This window comes from Mobula birostris, chromosome 8, assembly GCF_030028105.1.
Source record: "Mobula birostris isolate sMobBir1 chromosome 8, sMobBir1.hap1, whole genome shotgun sequence".
NCBI lineage: Eukaryota > Metazoa > Chordata > Chondrichthyes > Myliobatiformes > Myliobatidae > Mobula > Mobula birostris.
The window spans coordinates 65,056,880-65,078,091 of NC_092377.1; the positions used below are offsets into that span (position 1 = coordinate 65,056,880).

The following is a 21,212-nucleotide window of genomic DNA, read 5'->3' on the forward strand; positions in this document are numbered from 1 at the left end:
AGTCCTCAAGGTGATGGTTTTACCAAGTACTGAGGGGCAGTAATGACCAGATAATCAGAACACACCAGTGATTTCATTTTGGGGAATGGGATTTAAATGGAATATGGTATTTTCTCTGGAGCAAATTTCTGTGGCTGAAAGAGACAAGAATTGTTGTTCCCAGTATTTTCAGAGTACTGGTCTGAGTGGCTTAAAAGCAACTGGCATTCTGCAGTTTCTTTCATATGGAGTATTTGCAGTAGCAGTCATAACAAAAATATATGCATAAAGAAGGCATATCACCAAACAAAATTTCCTTCTGAGTTGCATACTGGAAAATGGATTACCTAATAATTAATATTCTACTCTAGCTGAAGTATCTGTCTTAAAGTTAATATTTCCTTGTTTTTTAAAATTCTTGTAAAGCAATGCATTCTCATTGGAGTTTTCTGTGCAAGTCTCATGTATTCTTATCTTCAAGGATTTTTATCCATATACAGTACTGTGTAGAAATTGTGTGTGTGAATACGTAAATGTACCTGGGGGGGGACACACACAATGGGACAGGTGGTGGAGGAGGAGTGCCAAGGTGGGGTTGGCTTGGGTGCAGACACACCCAGCCCTGAGACACCAGGCAAGGTCATTTGATTCCAAACAATTGGTTTATTGATCATTACAGAATCTCCCTGGTGCTTGCTGCTCCCTCCCCTATCCCCCCCCACCCTTTTCCCAACCATAATTTTCCTCTCCCTGCCCCATTCGCACTCATTCCCCAATAGAGACCCAAATCAGAATCAGATTTATCATCACTTATATATGTCATGAATTTTTTTTTTGTGACAGCACATCACATAAAATTACTACAGTACTATGCACAAGTAGGCACCCTAGCTACATGTATGTGCCTAAGTTTCGATTACCTTTCATAATACAAAACTATTTTGCTAACAACTGCAACTGGAGAAGGCTGTCTGGCCCTCCTTGCATGTACAAGCGTCTCCTCATCCTAACAACACTCCAAAAATCTACCACTTTACTCCTGCATCAATCTATCTGCTGTAAAGTTCATTTTCTATTTCTGACCATTTGCAATCTTATTTCCTACTCTAGTTATCATATGAAGAACTTGAAGTTTTGCTCTTGTACTAAAGACCTGCTTTTTCTGTGTATCAAAAGGAGCAGAAGACCCACTGCTAACCTGGTGAACATCACTGAATACGTCCTTTCACTTGAGAAAAACATCCTTGCGCAATATTCCTGTCCCTTAATAAAAAAAATACTATCTCTTTATTCCCATAGTTTTACACTTGTTAATGTCTTTAATGTGGTATGTTATCAAATGGTTTGAACAGTCCATTCATAAAACACAACAACTGCACAGTCTTGCCTTCAATACTCACCATTGCTTAATCAGAGAACTCCATTACATTAATGCAAACCTTCTCTGATTGATTAATTCAATTTTCATTAGCCATGCCTTTCCAATGTCAATTAACTTTGCTCGTCTCTAATAAAAAGCTTTCCTACCACTAACTGCAGTTGCTAAGCTGGTTCTATTCCCATTCTTAAATGTGCCCTGGCTCCATCCTCATATCCAAGGGAGATTGGGAAATTCAGGGTCTTTTTGACTTCTTTTGTTCTGACAGTTTGTTTTCAATTGTAGAATTTTGGATTGGAAACAGAAAGTATGAAGAATTTGGCCCTGAAATTACGGATTACAACAAGTGGTCTCCAGAATTTTATCAGCGCAAGAAGAAAAGATGTTACTTATGATGGTGCAACTTCGCGCAAACCTCCCAATGAATTCCTTACCTCAGTTGTGGACCTCATTGCTGCTGCTAAGGCTTTGTTGGCTTGGCTGGACAGGTAAACTAAGAGTTAATGTAAACTAGTGTCCTACTGGATACTGTGAAAATGATAGTTGCTGTGGAATAGGTTGAAGTTAATGGCCAACAATTGATAAATTTTATTCCTGTATAAGAGATGTACAAATGTTTGTAAAAGCATTGTGGGCTTTTGTTTGTTAATTTATTTTTTTGAGAATGTAGCTGATGTTGATTTATCAACCTGAAACAAAGTTCAATTTCAGAGTTAGAAATGAACAATTAAGATCCCATCAATTGGCAATCGTGGAAGAGGTTTAGATTTCTATCTCTTAAAATGCTGTGCTCTCTAACTGCTGGGGATGTCAATGTAATATTTTGATCAAAACATGACCATCTTAAATTCTACTGAATGCATCATGTCATTATTCTTCAAAACGTATCCTTAAATTCCTGGTACCATCTTGGATAATCATTGTTGTATTTATAATGTCAGTTAAGATCCACTGATGTTTGGCTGATTTTCAACTATTTGGATCTGTCAGAGCCTGTCACTCACAATAAGTAAGACAGTATTAAATATACACCTACATTAAACCCTGCTGCAAGTGCTGCTGATTAGGGGATAAGGGTGGTTGGGGGACTGTTTAATTTAACATTAGTCAGCTGCAGTTTCCAAAAACTAGTTCCATATTGCTTTGCTATTACTTCAATATATGAACACTTAGCCTTGTCTACATTTGTGCAAATTCTCTCTGCAACCACTGGCCTTGAAACTGCTCCTTTTCATTATTGCATTTATCACTCTGAACGGTGTGTTTCTTTGAGCACGTCAAGTGTACTTGGTTTGCCAACCTGATGTCCACTTGTAATTTTTTTTTTGTTTTATTGTCGTGTTTTTCATTGGTACTGAAGTTAGCATCAAGTGACTTTCCTTTTTTTGAATGTTATCACTTCCTGCTGAGGACCCAGGAAGCTTTCCATTCTGATTAGAATTGATCAGAGAATCCTAGGGTAAAGAGGAGGGGATTATGATTGTAGTTGCTACTCCAAAGCATTGCCTGTTGGAGCATTCTTGGGACATTGAAAGCTGTCTATTTCTATGCTCTAAGCACTTGCTTGACTATGTAGTAAAATAAATTAACCATTTGCATTTGTATTAAAACTCTACAAGGTGCACCATATTCACAATAACATTTGGCTCTAAAACCAGGACAAGTTTTGAGCAGAGTCAGTTTTGGATTGTTCAGCTATGGTGGAAGTGTGCCAGTTACAGGAATCGTGTTGAATTTCTGAATCATTTTTATCTTTGGTTCCAGTTTACAATTACAGAAGAGATAAGGCAGTTTTCTTAATTGATCTGTCTTTAGAATGGGAGTTATTATCATCTGGTCCTCCTCGCAATTGCTCATGCTTGTTGTCCATTTTTTAATTGTCATGATAATTAAGTTTATGGAAATTGCATGCTTCATCCATTGATGTGTATGCCCAGGTGAAGTCCAAAACAGACTGATGTAGGCTGCTTCAGTTAGCTGATCATATCTTGAAAGAGACTGCACTATAAATCTTCCAGTTAACATATCAGCTCTACTTCATTTTAGTGTATAAACTTTTGTGCTACAGATCTGTTGGTTGCAATATCTTTTTAAAGGACTGAACCGAGCCCAGTCAGTTTTATTAGATGCATCATAGCACTGTTCTCTATATCCAACACATTACCCGCTGCAACTTCCTTCATCTCCAAAGGGATCTTGGCACTAAACATATCTTTACCTCCCCTCTCCTTCTCCACTTTCCGCAGGGATCGCTCTCTCTGCAATTCCTTTATCCATTCGTCCCTCCCCACTAATCTCCCTTAATTCTGCAAGCAGCCAAAGTGCTACACCCACCCATGTATCTCCTCCCTCACCTCAATTCCGGGCCCCAAACAGTCCTTCCAGGTGAGGCAAAACTTCACCTGCGAATCAGCTGGGGTTGTCTGTTGTGTCCGGTGCTCCTCTACATTGGTGAAACACACCACAAATTGGGGGACCGCTTCAGCGAACACCTCTGCATCACCTGGCACAAACAGGACTTCCAGTGGCCAAGCATTTTAATTCCAATTCCCATTCCCAATCCAATATGCCAATCCGTGATGCACGAATATCGATTTTTCTTTTCCGGTTTAAAAAAAAATTTCCCCACTTCCTCTATTCTCCACTCTGACCTTTCACTTCTTCTCAACTGCCCGTTACTTACTCCTGGGTCCCCCCCCTTCTTTTTCTCCTATTGTCCACTCTTCTCTTCTATCACATTCCTTCTTCTCTAGCCCTTGACCTTTCCTTCTCACCTGGCTTCACCTATCACCTTCCAGCAAACCTCTCTTCCCTCCCCCCACCTTTTTATTCTGACATTTTTCCTCTTCCTTCAGTCTGAAGAAGGGCCTTGGCCCGAAACATCGATTCTTTACTCCTTTCCATTCAATAAATTATTCACTAAATTCAATTTACATGATTATATTTTGTACCATATAATGATACTTAAAATGATTTTTTTTCTATTGAATTTTTGCCCATGTTATTATTTGGATGTGTTTTTGAAACTGCACGTAACTCATTCAGGCGAGTTGAAAGCAATACTGGTGTAAGCATCTGTATAATCTTAAGTTTTATAGAGAGATTGCTTCCATGATGTTCTAAAAAATGTTATTTTATTGCAGATCACCATTTACAGGGATCAGTGATTACTCAATAATGAAAAACAAGATTATACAGCTGTGCTTGGATTTGACAACCATTGTTCAACAGGTCTGATTTAATAATGTGGTCTTGCACAGGGTCACATTTGGGGTGGGCACTGGTGGAGAGAAACTAAGGAAGTGAGAAATCTGTTCTTTATCATTGCTTCCAGACAAATACAGTAATGTGTCCTCAAATGAACAGAGAATTTTGCTTATAATTGTGATTTCTATTGGATCTTTTTTGTAAGGCATTCTACCAGATATCAGTTGCCACAAAGAAATGATCCAATAGTATGCTTTAATCCTATGTTCAAAACTGTTTTTAAAAGCGTCATAAGAACAAATTAAATAGTTTGTACTTACAGCTAAAAGTGAATCATACCTGAGCAGTGGCCATGATTTTCCAAGGATTTCTTTTTGTCCTTCAGAAAATGCTTAAACTCGAAGTAGAAATTCCATCATGAAGTTAGGCTTTGTTAATCAAAGGAAAAAACGTCATTTGAATCTTTTTGTCCCAGTGTGCTGTGTGAAATCAATATATACAGGCTCAGAAGGAGGTTGTTACCCAGTAAAAGCAACGTAACATTTCTTTCTCAGTTAAGAAATTCCAGAAACTGGTGTTCAAGAAAAGAGGCTCAATCCCAAGCCAATGTTCAATAGGTAATAATTAGGTTTTGTCTGTTACCTGTGAAGCTTTGCAGTTGTGTCTGGTGATATTTAAGGTTGCCTATTGGTTTCTCAGTGTAGTTGTTACCTTTAACAGAACTGATAACAAAAGTTATATTGATGAGATTAGGAATAAATTATTCACTAGACCCATGGACATTGGGATCTGCTCTCCATATTGGTAAGTTTCTAAATATTGTTTAGTTTTATCAAAACGATTTATTTCATCAACAGATGATGGGTTGAAGTAGTAACAGGTTTTGAATTATGTTCTGACATGTGGATTTAACGTGGATAAATGTGAAGTTATCCACTTTGGTGGCAAAAACAGGAAAACAGATTATTATCTGAATGGTGGCTGATTAGGAAAAGGGGAGGTGCAACGAGACCTGGGTGTCATTATACACCAGTCATTGAAAGTGGGCATGCAGGTACAGCAGGCGGTCAAAAAGGCGAATGGTATGCTGGCATTTATAGCAAGTGGATTCGAGTACAGGAGCAGGGAGGTACTACTGCAGTTGTACAAGGCCTTGGTGAGACCACACCTGGAGTATTGTGTGCAGTTTTGGTCCCCTAATCTGAGGAAAGACATCCTTGCCATAGAGGGAGTACAAAGAAGGTTCACCAGATTGATTCCTGGGATGGCAGGACTTTCATATGAAGAAAGACTGGATGAACTAGGCTTATACTCGCTGGAATTTAGAAGACTGAGGGGGGATCTGATTGAAACGTATAAAATCCTAAAGGGATTGGACAGGCTAGATGCAGGAAGATTGTTCCCGATGTTGGGGAAGTCCAGAATGAGGGGTCACAGTTTGAGGATAAAGGCGAAGCCTTTTAGGACTGAGATTAGGAAAAACTTCACACAGAGAGTGGTGAATCTGTGGAATTCTCTGCCACAGGAAACAGTTGAGGCCAGTTCATTGGCTATATTTAAGAGGGAGTTAGATATGGCCCTTGTGGCTAGGGGGATCAGAGGGTATGGAGGGAAGGCTGGTGCAGGGTTCTGAGTTGGATGATCAGCCATGATCATAATAAATGGCAGTGCAGGCTCGAAGGGCCGAATGGCCTACTCCTGCACCTATTTTCTATGTTTTCTATGTGAATTGAATTCTGTGGAATGTTCTTCCGCTGTTCCTGTAAGGTTTGTACGAGTGTCGGGTCAGCATCTCTTTTCAGTCTGGAAAGAAACAATGTTCTGTTGGATTAGGGTACAGTGTCTCAATTGTGCTGATCTCTCCTGCAAAATACAAGAACCTAGGAAAGGTTTGTGACTTATACATACATAATGCCTTAATAATTTATTGCTCTGGCATTTGTCATTGTGTGCAGCCTTCTTCAAGAGATGTTGCTGTAGCAAGCCAGGGTAAAATTATTTGTCTCTCCCTCCACCCCCCACCCCCGCCCCCCAAACACCATGTATGGTCACTACAGTGCTGTTAGTCATGACAGTTTTGTGCAGGTAATTTATTTGTCATTTCTTCCTACTTTTAGCAGTTCTCTTTTTTTTTTTGTTTGGATGAATTATTTTTGCTGTGCCAAATGGCTGTGGTTTCTTTATCTACTTCAGAAGAGGCTGATTTTAAATATTATCTTAACTTGCATGTTCCACCTTGAATTGATTTATCTTCCTGATCAATGATACAAGGCTGTCAAGGGACTGGCATCTAGTGTTTAATATATTTAGAAATTATTAAATATTAAAACCTATCTACTTGCACAAAGAATGCCATGGTATTATGGGCCTATAGATTTTGGATTGATATTTAAGTCACTGCAACTGTTAATCATTTCATTGTTCTAGATTTATTAGCTTCAAATAGCAATGAAGGGAAAACTGTTTCAGTCTGCTGCAGTATGTGGTTTCCCTGTCCACGTGATATTTATGATAAGGATATTGACTGGGATCTTAAGTGCAAGAGGTTCTGCAGATACTGGAACTCTAGAGCAATACATACAATATGCTGGAGGAACTCAGCAGGCCAGGCGGCATCTCTGGGTGGGAATAAGCACCTGATGAACGGTCTCAGCCCATCCTGACCTGCTGAGTTCCTCCAGCAGATTTATGTATTGACCTGGGATCTTTACATTTATGAGTAGCACACTGGAGTCACATCCTTCCCATTTTGACCATATCCTGACCATTGTTATTATTATTCACTTCAATCCCTTGTGATACACCGTGGAAAGCACTTACCAACTTGGTCTTGATACTTGTCATTCTATATTCAAATCATAAACCTGACCTGTTATGGAAATCATTGGAAACATTATTTCTGTGTTCAGTTTTTCATATAATGCAATGGAGAAGTATTTCAAGTTCAAGCTCAATTGTCATTCAGCCATACCCAATTGTACAACTAAATGAAACACAGTTCCTCCAGAGCCTAGGTGCAAAACACAGTACATAGCATCACACACAGCTCATGTAGGAAGTTATGATAGCACATGCAGTCACAAAAATAATACAGCCACAGAAAAAATAGTGTTAGCACAAGTCCCTGTGCGGCATGACCTAAGAATGACAATGCATGGGATGTTGTCCTGGAGCCATGTTTCTGCAGGAACAGGTACGCGGCAGTTCTTCATCTCACGCTGGTTCAGCCTACGAAGGCAAAATGGTTCATCTCACTCTGGGTCATGTCAGCCGCAGGCAATCTAGCTTCCCTTCCACGGAGTCTTTAAGGCTTCTATCCATGCAGTGCAATGACAAGGAAAGAGCCTTGTGAAAGGGTAGCCATAATTGTATGCATATTCCCTCATGTCTCAGTGCCAAAAGTGATCAAAGCATGTTTGTAGTGATCTCAGAAGTGAAAAAAAAACACTACAGAGCAGCACTGGGAGGGCCACTCCCCAACCCAGCATGGATGATATTTCCAGCACACCAGATGCACCTCTGTTCTCTCCCACACCACCTTCAGCACGTCCTCCCTGGGTGGCTGTAACAGGCAACACCATGGCATGCATGCACAATCTGCACAACAACCAAGGCCACACAGCACCCCGGCTGTCTGTCTCGCCAGTGAACTAGACTTGCCATATATTATATTGCCAGTGTCCTACAGGGTCTTACAATGTTTGAAACAGACAAGTAGACATTTGCACCGTTTGTTGAACCTAGAGAGGCCACTGCAACGATGCACGTTGCCATCTTACTGGAAGAATGTTTAAAATATTTAAGCAATATTTAAATTTTTATCTAAAGTCAATTATTGTTTATTCCTTTAAGTCTTCTATTCATATACTGCAGTGATAGGGAAAGAGCCTTGTGAAAGGATAGCCATAATTGTATATATATTCCCTCATCTTAGTGCCAAAAGTGATCAAAGCATGATGTTTGTAGCAATCTCTGAAGTGGAAAAAACATCTAGACTGCATTTGGCACATGGCTATAATGGCCCAGAGGAAATTTGGCAGATTGTTGAAATCCTGCTGACTGTTAAAGTTGTCTAGAGCAGTTTTTGGCATTAATGCTTTACAGCACGAGTTTCTAATTTAGCTTTGATGCAGAAAAAGGACTGCTCATGGAACACTAACATTTATTCAATGGAATTTTCCTGGAAATCTGCTCCAAATGGCATGCATTGTGTAAATAATGTCAATGGGCTTGTAGAATTATTTATCACAAGCATGTCTTTGAAAGTATTTTAATTGTTATAATGGGCCAAGAATCATTGGATAGAAATAATTGGACGAACCACAAACTGGACATGAACATATTTTAGACATTGTTTAAAGGAGTCATACACCATCGTTACTTATTTTTCAGTACATTTTACAAAATTAGTGGGGTTGCTAAATTCAGGCACTATGCCAGTAACTGTTTTGAACTCTGAAGTACTACTGAGTGAAGTGGAGCTGGGATGAGATGGAAGGGTGGGGTGAGGGGGAAGTGTGGTCTGTAAAATAGCCAGTTAGAGGATGTATATCAGGGTGGTTTTAATGCATGTTTGTCTAATGAAATTGTTTTATTAATAGATGCATCATCTGTTTGGATGTCAAAGTTGCCTGGAGCAATGTTCATTTGCAATGTAGACATGTAATATTCCACTGAGAATTTTTGGAAGGAATGAAAATAGATGGTTGTAGAGGGAAATGGAGGTTGCCTTTGGTAGAGTGCATATGTTAACATTATACCGATGTTGCTATCTTTAGAGTTGAATTGTATGGTAATTTGTAGAGAATTCATTAAAAGAAGCTTGTATCAATCCTATTCCTAAAATATTTTAATACTCATTTTGCATCCATTAAACATATTAAAACATAAAGACAACAGATTCTAGAAATATGAAATAAAATCAGAAAATGCTTCAGCTATTTGTTTTGCTAGGCAGCATCTATGCAGCGAGGAAATGGGTGAAAGATCATTGCCTTGTAATGTTAACTCACTATGTCTGTCCCTTGTTGCTGTTCGATCTGCGATCTTCGGTATTTTTGTGTTAGAAATGTTGCTATTAAACATGCTTGTTAAAAGACACTTAAACATGTAGATGGATAGGAAAGGTTTATAGGGATATGGACCATATCCAGGCAAATGCGAATTTTGGTTGGCATGGACCATTTGTAACACAACATCTATCTCTGTGCTCAATGGCACTGTAATTCTGAAACTACTGTCATATGGTCATCAGCATCTAGTGAACTGAATATGTGTACAAGATGGGAGTCACTCGGGTAGAGCATTTCAATATTCCTGGAGTCACCAATAAGGAAATTTCCATAGCATTATGAATTATTTTCCTTGATAGAACTCTTGAGTAAGGAATATCAAGGCGAATATGTGTGCAAATGATTGAGTATATGCCTAGTTAATTTTTACCAGGGCTTCAAGATGAGAAGGTTGTATTTGAAGCATGTAAATGATTTGTCTAAATTCTAAACAAAAAAGTACTTGGACACCACCATGGTTCTGCTCTTGATCATCTTACCAACCTCTCCATAATAGTATTTTATCAACTCCTTGCTCCCTCAAGTCTGAACAATTGTTTGAAATTGTCATTGAAATATTGAATTACTGCCAATGTTCGTACTTACGATCTTTGCACCACTATATTCCTTTCAGAAGAGCCAGTTAAAGTAAGTTGAGGAATAGGAAAATTAGTTGGGAAATTGCATGAAGGAATAACTTAGGGTGCACTGTTAAAACTGCTCTATATATTAATGAATAACAGAAAGAGTTAATGATTTGAACCTTTCTGAAGGTCTAAAATTTATGGCTTTTTATTTCAATATAATTTCACTAATTTTTATTTTATGTTCACTTTTATGCTAGGACTTCACTGTTTTTGAAATGGAAGATCGTGTTATTAATGTTGTAAGTGTTCATTCTATTTATTTGCACTGCCAGTGTTAAGTATTGAGGTAAAACAAACAATGTACCCTTGTTCCACAAGTTGAAACAATAGGAGAGCAAGGAAATTCACATATCAGCATGAATTCTGGCTACTTTTAGAGAAAGTACCCCTGGTAAACCCATGTTTTTTCCACTACCAATTAACTCCTCTACAACAAAGACCAACTATTCCCAACATTAACAAATACAAGTTGCCCATTTCATATTGTGTGCAGTACGATTTGGTAAACCCATCTATCAGCAATACTCGATAGAGTTTCTCCTATTTGTGTTCTAAGTAGCAGAAAATCTCAGTCATATTTTAATGGTTGATCCTAGTTCAAGATCTTTAATTCTATACTCTTATTTTCTAGTGAATTTCAAGAGCATATTGATGTTTTTAAATCGTGTGCTTCACAATAAAATCGTGGCTGTTTTAAAATAACAGTAGTTAATTGTTACGTCATTGGATGTAGTTAAAGAAATTAAGCAATCATAGTATTATGCTACTTGCAGATGGCATGATTGTTTTACAATGGGACTTTACAGTTAAGGCATGCTATGTTAATAGTCTAAATTTATTTTACAAAATTGAAATATTATGTACTTTTCAAATTAGATTTGCCTAGCCTACCTCTCTGAACTTGCAGGATTTTTTTATACTTTATTGTCGCCAAGCAATTGATACTAGAACGTACAATCATCACAGTGATATTTGATTCTGTGCTTCCTGCTCCCTGGATTACAAATCGATAGTAAATATTAAAAATTTAAATTATAAATCATAAATAGAAAAATGGAAAGTAAGGTAGTGCAAAAAAACCGAGAGGCAGGTCCAGATATTTGGAGGGTACGGCCCAGATTTTGTTTTAATTTGGAAGATTATCTGAAGTATTAAATCTGGCACTTAGAATTCAAATTTGTGACACCTTCTGGATGCTTTTGATGAACATTTTCAATCTCATCTTCTTGTTACAGCATCATGATGAAAGCAGCATAACATGCCAACATTGCTCTGCCTCTGGTTTTAGTAGCCTAATGTAATTAAAGCGCCTTTACAAATCTGAGTTGAGTCCAGTTGTTTATTCCTACATTTTATAATACAGAAATTTATTTAGTAGGAAAATATTAGAGGACGGCAAACAAAACTATAAGCCAGCAGAGTTATAAAATACTAATGTTAATAGGAAAAATCTATCAGCTACATTTTACTAAATTATATTAGTTTTTGAAGGTTTTTCACCCCCTCCTGTATTAGGATACTTGTTTTTGATCTGCTTCAGCTATACATCATAATTCAATTCTCTTTTTTTTTCCAGTGTAAAGTTCTTCATGGTATTTGTGATCAAACAATTAGATCAACTTCAGATCCATTATTAAGCCAGAGTGCTTGTCTTGAGGAAGTTCAGTTGGTAAACATCAAACCAAATGAAGGATTGGTAAGTGGGCTTTTTACTTTCTCCAATATACTTTCTTGTCTATCATCCCTATCGTAGCTATTTTCATTTGTGTTTTTTCTACAAGTCTACCTTGTAAATGTATCCTACCTAGAATTATCTTTCATATTCTACAATCTTGCTCCAATCATCTTTATACCCTAAAAACACATTTCAGCTGCACTGCAGAAAAAAAGCAATTAGCTAGTTAGTAATATAACCATACAACCATATAACAATTACAGCATGGAAACAGGCCACCTCGGCTCCTCTAGTCCGTGCCAAACTCTTACTCTCACCTAGTCCCACTGACCTGCACTCAGCCCACAACCCTCCATTCCTTTCCAGTCCATATAGCTGTCCAATTTAACTTTAAACGACAACATCAAACCTGCCTCAACCACTTCTGCTGGAAGCTCGTTCCACACAGCCACCACTCTCTGAGTAAAGAAGTTCCCTCTCAAGTTACCCCTAAACTTTTGCCCTTTAACTCTCAACTCATGTCCTCCTGTTTGAATCTCCCCCACTCTCAATGGAAAAAGCCTATCCACGTCAACTCTATCTATCCCCCTCATAATTTTAAATACCTCTGTCAAGTCCCCCCTCAACCTTCTACATTCCAAAGAATAAAGACCCAACTTGTTCAACCTTTCTCTGTAACTTAGGTGATGAAACCCAGGTAACATTCCCGTAAATCTTTCTCTGTACTCGCTCTATTTTGTTGACATCTTTCCTATAATTTGGTGACCAAAACTGTACACAATACTCCAAATTTGACCTCACCAATGCCTTGTACAATTTCAATATTACATCCCAACTCCTATACTCAATGCTCTGATTTATAAAGGCCAGCATACCAAAAGCTTTCTTCACCACCCTATCCACATGAGATTCCACCTTCAGGGAACTATGCAGCATCATTCCTAGATCCCTCTGTTCTACTGCATTCTTCAATGCCCTACCATTTACCATGTATGTCCTATTTTGTTTAGTCCTACCAAAATGTAGCACCTCACATTTATCAGCATTAAACTCCATCTGCCATCTTTCAGCCCACTCTTCTAACTGGCCTAAATCTCTGTGCAAGCTTTGAAAACCTACTTCATTGTCCACAACTCCACCTATCTTAGTATCATCTGCATACTTACTCATCCAATTTACCACCCCATCATTCAGATCATTAATGTATATGACAAACAACATTGGACCCAGTACAGATCCCTGAGGCACACCACTAGTCACCAGCCTCCAATCTGACAAACAGTTATCCACCACTACTCTCTGGCATCTCCCATCCAGCCACTGCTGAATCCATTTTACTACTTCAATATTAATACCTAACGATTGAACCTTCCTAACCAACCTTCTGTGTGGAACCTTGTCAAAGGCCTTACTGAAGTCCATATAGACAAAGAGTTACGAAATACACATGGACTAAGATGTTAGCTGTCCTGTGCTATCACCAGTGGGATCATCAGTTGATCTGCCACCTGTCTTCCAGAGTTTCGGCCCGCTTATGATCATGACTGCCTCAAGGTGGTGGGCCAGCAGTGCTAAAGCACCACCTCCCACTGGTGAGCTTAAAAACTTGGCATCTGCCTCTGTCAGAGTTGTTGGTCACTTCCATCGAACAGATAGTCTGCTCTTCAGGTGTCTATGCAACTACTGAAGGGTTTGCAAAAGATGTATACACTGTCTGACTATCTGCCCCTCTGGACATAATTGGTCCATACCCATGCTGATCTTTTCCCTGCTGCCTCAGCTACAGCCCTGCTGGTTGACTTGATCTCTCTTCTAGTGAAGCCAAGGTCACGCAGCCACTTCTGGAGAGTAAACACAATAAACCCACGGCAGCCTACTTCGAATGGGGATAGCATGAGACCTTCCACCCTCTGTCTCTGCACTCTGATCTTAATTCTGCATACTTGGTTAACTTGCGCTCATGGGCTTCATCGATGTTGTCTTCCCAAGGGACTGAGTTCACCAATAACCACTTCTCTACTGGTGTCAGACCATACGACTATATCTGGACGCAGTGTTGTGAAAGCTATTTGCTCTGGGAAACTGCCTTTCCCATCCAGGTCAACCTTGACACACCAATCGTTGGCTGAAGAAAGTATGCTTGATCGTGCGCCTGCGCTGTACACCCTTGACTTGGAGCCTTCTTTCACAAATGATACGCGATGTTCTGTGCTGCATGGGGCATGAGATCATCCACTGCTTTACCCTCGTCAACTTTCCTAGTAACCTCTTCAAAAAATTCAATAAGATTTGTCAAACATGACCTTCCACGCACAAATCCATGTTGACTGTTCCTAATCAGACCCTGTCTATCCAGATAATTATATATACAGTCATAGTAGTCATAGTCATACTTTATTGATCTTGAGGGAAATTGGTTTTCATTACAGTTGCACCATAAATAATTAAATAGTAATAAAACCATAAATAATTAAATTAAATAGTAATATGTAAATTATGCCAGGATATGTCCAGGACCAGCCTATTGGCTCAGGGTGTCTGACCCTCCAAGGGAGGAGTTGTAAAGTTTGATGGCCACAGATAGGAATGACTTCTTGTGATGCTCAGTGTTGCATCTCGGTGGAATGAGTCTCTGGCTGAATGTACTCCTGTGCCCAACCAGTACATTTTACGTAGTGGATGGGAGACATTGTCCAAGATGGCATGCAACTTGGACAGCACCCTCTTTTCAGACACCACCGTCAGAGAGTCCAGTTCCATCCCCACAACATCACTGGCCTTACGAATGAGTTTGTTGATTCTGTTGGTGTCTGCTACCCTCAGCCTGCTGCCCCAGCACACAACAGCAAACATGATAGCACTGGCAACCACAGACTCGTAGAACATCCTCAGCATCATCTGACAGATGTGAAAGGACCTCAGTCTCCTCAGGAAATAGAGACGGCTCTGACCCTTCTTGTAGACAGCCTCAGTGTTCTTTGACCAGTCCAGTTTATTGTCAATTTGTATCCCCAGGTATTTGTAATCCTCCACCATGTCCACACTGACCCCCTGGATGGAAACAGGGGTCACCGGTACCTTAGCTCTCCTCAGGTCTACCACCAGCTCCTTAGTCTTTTTCACATTAAGCTGCAGATAATTCTGCTCACACCATTTGACAAAGTTTCCTACCGTAGCCCTGTACTCAACCTCATCTCCCTTGCTGATGCATCCAACTATGGCAGAGTCATCAGACAACTTCTGAAGATGACAAGACTCTGTGCAGTAGTTGAAGTCCGAGGTGTAAATGGTGAAGAGAAAGGGAGAGAAGACAGTCCCCTGTGGAGCCCCAGTGCTGCTGATCACTCTGTCGGACACACAGTGTTGCAAGCACACGTACTGTGGTCTGCCAGTCAGGTAATCAAGAATCCATGACACCAGGAAAGCATCAAACTGCATCGCTGTCAGCTTCTTCCCCAGCAGAGCAGGGCGGGTGGTGTTGAACGCACTGGAGAAGTCAACATCTCTAAGAATACTTTCCATCAATTTACCCACCACTGATGTCAAACTCACAGGCCGATAACTGCTAGGTTTACTCTTAGAACCTTTTTTTATACAATGGAACCACATGAGCAATATGCCAATCCTCCGGCACCATCTCTGTTTCTAATGACATTTGAAATACTGCTGTCAGAGCCCCTGCTATTTCCACACTAACATCCCTCAAGGTCCTAAGGAATATCCTGTCAGGACCCGGAGACTTATACACTTTTATGTTCCTTAAAAGCACCAGTACTTCTCTTCTTTAATCATCATAGTTTCCATAACTTCCCTACCTGTTTCCCTTATCTTTCACAATTCAATATCCTTCTCCTTAGTGAATACCGAAGAAAAGAAATTGTTCAGAATCTCCCCCATCTCTTTTGGCTCCACACATAGCTGTCCACTCTGATTCATAACTGTAGAAACCCTTGGGATTTATTTTCACCTTACTTGCCAAAGCAACCTCATATCTTTTAGCTTTTCTAATTTCTTTCTTAAGATTCTTTTTACATTCTTTATATTCCTCGAGCACCTCATTTACTCCATGCTTCCTATATTTATTGTAGATGTCTCTCTTTTTCCGAAGCAAGTTTCAATATCCCTTGAAACCATGGCTCGCTCAAACTTTTAACCTTTCTTTTCAACCTAACAGGAACATAAAGATTTTGTACCCTCAAAATTTCACCTTTAAATGACCTCCATTTCTCTATTACATTCTTCCCATAAAACAAATTGTCCCAATCCACTCCTTCTAAATCCTTTCGCATCTCCTCAAAGTTAGCCTTCCTCCAATCAAAAATCCAGACCCATCCTTCTCCATAACTATACTGAAACTAATAGCATTGTGATCACTGGACCCGAAGTGCTCCCCAACACATACCTCCGTCACCTGACCTATCTCATTCCCTAACAGGAGGTCCAACACTGCCCCTTCTGTAGTTGGTACCTCTCTGTATTGCTGCAAAATAATGACCCACTTTTGACTCCCAGGGAAAACCATTTTGATGTTGCTTATATGCATTTCCCAGATTTGCTAAGATACTAAGAAAGAGCAACTGGCATAGTTGTTCAAACTTCTTCTGCCTTTCAATTGTACCTCACCAATGTCCTTTCCATCCAAGCTTCTTGTGCTTCACTTGTTTTAAAAAGCAGGCTGTTTAATAAATTTGATCAACTTCATTTCTTATTTGTGACCTTTTACTAAAGTGTGTAGTATGCAAGAAATGATCAAGGCAAGCTGGAATTTAAAGTAGCGTTTCATTTTTCTGAATTTTGGGACAAAGCTGTGTGTGTTAAGTTGTGAGGGAGTTGATAACTTGGGAACCTGCAGTTTCAAAGAGTACTCAAGAAAAGGGTATTTCCTTGTGTCTTTTCTGTCTGTGTTCTTGACAAATTAATTACTATGGTTTACCAGCATTTTAATTTCTAAATTAGAGAATTTTAATACTTTGTTCCTAACTTCTATTTTGAAAATGTGTTGATTTTTTTTCTCACAGTTATATGTAATATCTCATTCTATGATGGTGTCAGTCATTTATAATACCCAAATGCCAGCATCTCAGAAGGCAAAACTGATAAGAACCTTTTTTTCCACCCATTTCCCTGCTCTCGGTGTAAAATAACTAATGTTCGAGAGTTTCTGCAGAATGTATGCATTAAGTTAAATATTTTCAGAACTCTTGCGTGTGGCTGATACTCTGGCTCTTCGTTATGGTTCAAAAATGAAAGAAGTTCACAGCTGTACTTGCAATTCACATAGACCCTGATTGTATTAGGATATTTGGGAAAGATCCAAATTGTCTGTGTGGAATTGCAACTTTATAGACTGAAAGAATTTTAGGTATCTGCATTGTTTCCATTATTTTCAATAGGACTTTTGTTTTAGTGACATTTGCAGGGAAGGTATTTTGGTTAAGTAGCCTTTCGTTTTTCTGAATTTTGGGACAAAATTTTTTTGTGCTTTAGGAATGTTAAGTAAGGTGAATATAAATAATGGGGAAGCGTATTCTTAGGATATCCAAAATTAAATGTACTGAATTACGTGCTAAACTAGTCAGTCCAAGACTTAGTTGATTTTTTTTCAATTGCCAAGTCAAATTATGTGCTGAACCAGACTAGTTCTTGGGAAGGAACACCAAGTAAATCTGAAGCTCTGTGTATAATGATTCAAAGTGAAGGAAAGGGATAGCAATTAATTTCATTTCCATTCTTTGTGGGTAAACATTTAAAGAGGATTGAAAGCTATTGATACTCACGATCATTGACAAAAACAAAAACAAAAACAGGACATATCAATCTGTAGGATTCACTCAGTCTTGGCCAAAAAAGTCTAGCTAACATCTGTTTGGCATCCTGGGGTCTTGCCAAATTACTTTGGAGATCCAACACATATTCCACTAAGTATTATCTGAATGTTTTACTTCCATGGAGATTTTGAACTTTATAGATTTTGGAAAAATAAATAATTTGTCTGACAGGTGTTTTTAATCAAGCTTTTGTATGGATTGAATAATCATTTGGTTTCAGCGTTGCATGGCTTTATGTAAATTCCACCAGATAACTTTTCACATTGCATTAGGAGTGTGGGCCCAGTGATTGTCGGATAGGTGTGTTGACAAGGACTTGAAGGGAATAGTGCACTCTGTATTGATTCCATTAAATGTCCACAGCTTCAAGTTAAAGGGATAAAACATTATATCACAAAATACTGAAGCAACTCAGCAAGAAAGCAGCCTCTATTGGCAGGAAATAAACAGTTGACATTTCAGCCCAAGACCATTCATCAGGACTGGAAAGGAAGGGGGCAGAAGTAGAATAAGAAGGTAGTAAGAAAGCGTAGTGGCATCAGGCCAGACTTCAGAGCAAAGGCTCCCGAGTTCGAATCCAGCCGGCTCCCTTGCCCACTTTCCATCCATGCTGGGTTGAGCGTCGAGCTAGCAACTCGGCCTCATAAAAAGAAGAAAGCCTGCTAAAAAAATAAAAACACCGGTGTCCTGATGACTCCACTTGGAGTTAAGGTGTGTCTCTGTCTCTCTGTCTCTCTGTCTCTCTGTCTCTCTGTCTCTCTGTCTCTCTGTCTCTCTCTCCCCCTCTCTCTCTCTCTCCCCCTCTCTCTCTCTCTCCCCCTCTCTCTCTCTCTCTCCCCCCCTCTCTCTCTCTCTCTCTCCCCCTCTCTCTCTCTCTCTCTCCCCCTCTCTCTCCAAGTTTCTAGGCGATGGGTAGGACCATGTGAGGTGGGTGGTGGGGGAAGAGAGATTAAACCAGAAGCTGGAAGGTGATAGATGGAACTGGTATAGGGCAGAAGAAGAAGAAATCTAATTGGAGAGGCCAATGAGCCATGAAATCAAGGGAAGAAGGAAGGTAACCGGAGAGGTGAGGAGAAGAGAAGAGGTGAGAGGGTAACCAGAATGGGGAATAAAAGAGAAATCAATGTTCATGCTCTCAGGTTAAAGGCTATCCAGCTGGAAAATGAAAGTTTGTTCCCTCTCACCTGGTCTTACCTATCAGCTGCTGCTTGTACTCTTATCCCTTTCCCCAACCTTGTTGTCCTGTCGTTAATTCCCCTTCCTTTCCAGCCTTGATACAGGGTCTCAGCCCAAAACTCCAACTGCGTATTCTCCTCCATAAGAGTTACCTGACTTACTGAGTTCCTCTATTATTTTGTGTCAGTTGTGCATGATTTCCAGCATCTGTAGTATCTCTTGCAATAACAAAATCACCTCCTTGTACTTGGTGCCTAAATCTCTCCTTGCCTAGTGAAACAGTGCTCCTTAATTTTGAATTGAACCAGAAGAAAGGTCAGAAGGCAGCAACAGCACAAAACATACACTGAGGGGGAGCTTGAGTATAGACAATACTACCAGCACTATCCAAGTTGGCAATGTGCTGGAAGTCAGCTGACTTTGACATTGGGGTATGAGACAAACAAGAGAATAGCTTTATTGTCACAGATGTACATGTTGCATATTACCTGACAGCTTCTGATGACTGACTCTTGTGTTAACATTGAGAAGAATTTTCAGTGCATCTGTTGGGTTACAGTAGAGATTGAACTAACTTGGTACAGTGTAAGGGTGTGCTTTCTTGGTGCATTAGGTTCCAGTAACATCCCAGAGTTGTGCAGCTTGATAGGTTAATGGCCATTGTGTATAGGAGGGTGAGAGAATTCATGGGAATGTATGGAGAATAAAATAGGATTCACGTGTGCAAATGTGTACTTAATGATCAGCATGGATTTGGTGGGTCAAAGGGCCTCCTTTTGTGCCATTTAACTCAGACTAAAAAGAGCTAAATAATCTCATTGGCAACAAATCGAACCAAAACTCTTGCACTCCACCAAGGCCTTTGTGAATGCGGAGATCTCAGCTTGAACCTAATCAAGACCAGGCTGTTCCAAACACAAGCACTTATTAGCTCCACACTCTATCCAATTGTTGCAATAAATATAATATCTGACATATTTGAGAATGAAACAAAATTGATCAAAAGAAAGCCGGACGTGATTAAAATTCAGTAGGGCACCCTGCTAGGCTGAGGTCACTGAGTATAACCTGAAACCAAATATTTCATCAGAATATGCACCTGGCTCAAACGAGGGTGGGGGAAGAGGGTTTGGAAGCGAAACGTTTTGTCATGCTTGGATTGGGCAGCTGAGCTATTTGGTGTATGATGAGTCAACATCCAAGATCAATGGTGGTAATCCATAACCAAAAATGGTTTATCCTTGGGCAGCCAGAAAGTCTGCAAGGATAATCTTTCCAGGCCACTTGTTCTCAGCATCATTCACCATAGATTAGTATTCCACCATCTAACTGTTTCTGTTATCAAGGGGATATTGACTACGTGGCTGGTATATAACGCAGGTTTTTTTTCACTGTACCTTGGTATATGTGACAATAATAAACCAATTTACCAGTTTTACTGAACAATCTACCCATGGTTATCTGTAAAATTACGGAAGTTATAAAGTGAATAACAGGATAATTTCTCAGTCCATTGCCACCGCCAGTGGCTTTGCATTAGACAGCAATAACTCATTCATGCTAGAAGTGACAGCATCTCACACACTTGCATTGTTTGGCTCTGTAATTAATTAGTAGGTGTACATGTGCAGCAAGGCTTGGGCTAGGTATGTAACTTATGTATACCATAAATTTATGAAGGATGATCATTATTATTCACAGTAGCGGTGATCTGTTGTATAATGTGGTGTTTTTTTTGAATCCTTACAAAAGAGTTTGAGGATCAGCTAGAGGGACAGATCCACTAACACCAGCGTACTGGAGGAGGCCAACGTGAAGCAGCGTGTCTACTTCAACAAACCAATACCAAATCTGATGGATAGGTCATGTTATCCATATGCATAACTCACATCTCCCCAAACAGAGCCTTTACTCCCAGATGAAGGAAGGTTAGCAAGGACCTCATGGGCAAAGGAAATGCTTTGAAGATGACATCAAATCAACATGAAGAAATGCAAGATTATATCTGAATTGGAAGGACATGGCACTCAATGGACACATCTGGAGGAAATCTATTGGAGGGAGCTGTGCGAAATGAGAACGACCTCCATTGTGCCACAGCGAATAAGTGGCAGCTTTGAAAGGAAGAACTGAATAACCAGAAGACACAACTACCCTGACTGCACAGGAATGTGTGGATCCTTGATTGGCCTCTACAGCCACCGGAGACAACAGACAACCGACAACCCCCTTAGAAGAAGATCATACTCATGCCGCGTGATCGCACTACTA

The 21,212-nt window shown here is 39.7% G+C and overlaps 1 protein-coding gene across 2 annotated transcripts in view; it reads left to right on the forward strand.

Moving 5' to 3' along the window:
• Positions 1-21,212, forward strand: part of cnksr3 (cnksr family member 3) — a 121,642-nt gene that overhangs the window by 65,208 nt on the left and 35,222 nt on the right. For both annotated transcript variants that reach the window (XM_072265331.1, XM_072265332.1), the window contains exons 3-6: positions 1,643-1,845; positions 4,501-4,588; positions 10,460-10,501; positions 11,839-11,958. In XM_072265331.1, coding sequence (XP_072121432.1) covers positions 1,643-1,845; positions 4,501-4,588; positions 10,460-10,501; positions 11,839-11,958 — 453 coding nt within the window. The remainder of the gene's footprint in view (positions 1-1,642; positions 1,846-4,500; positions 4,589-10,459; positions 10,502-11,838; positions 11,959-21,212) is intronic.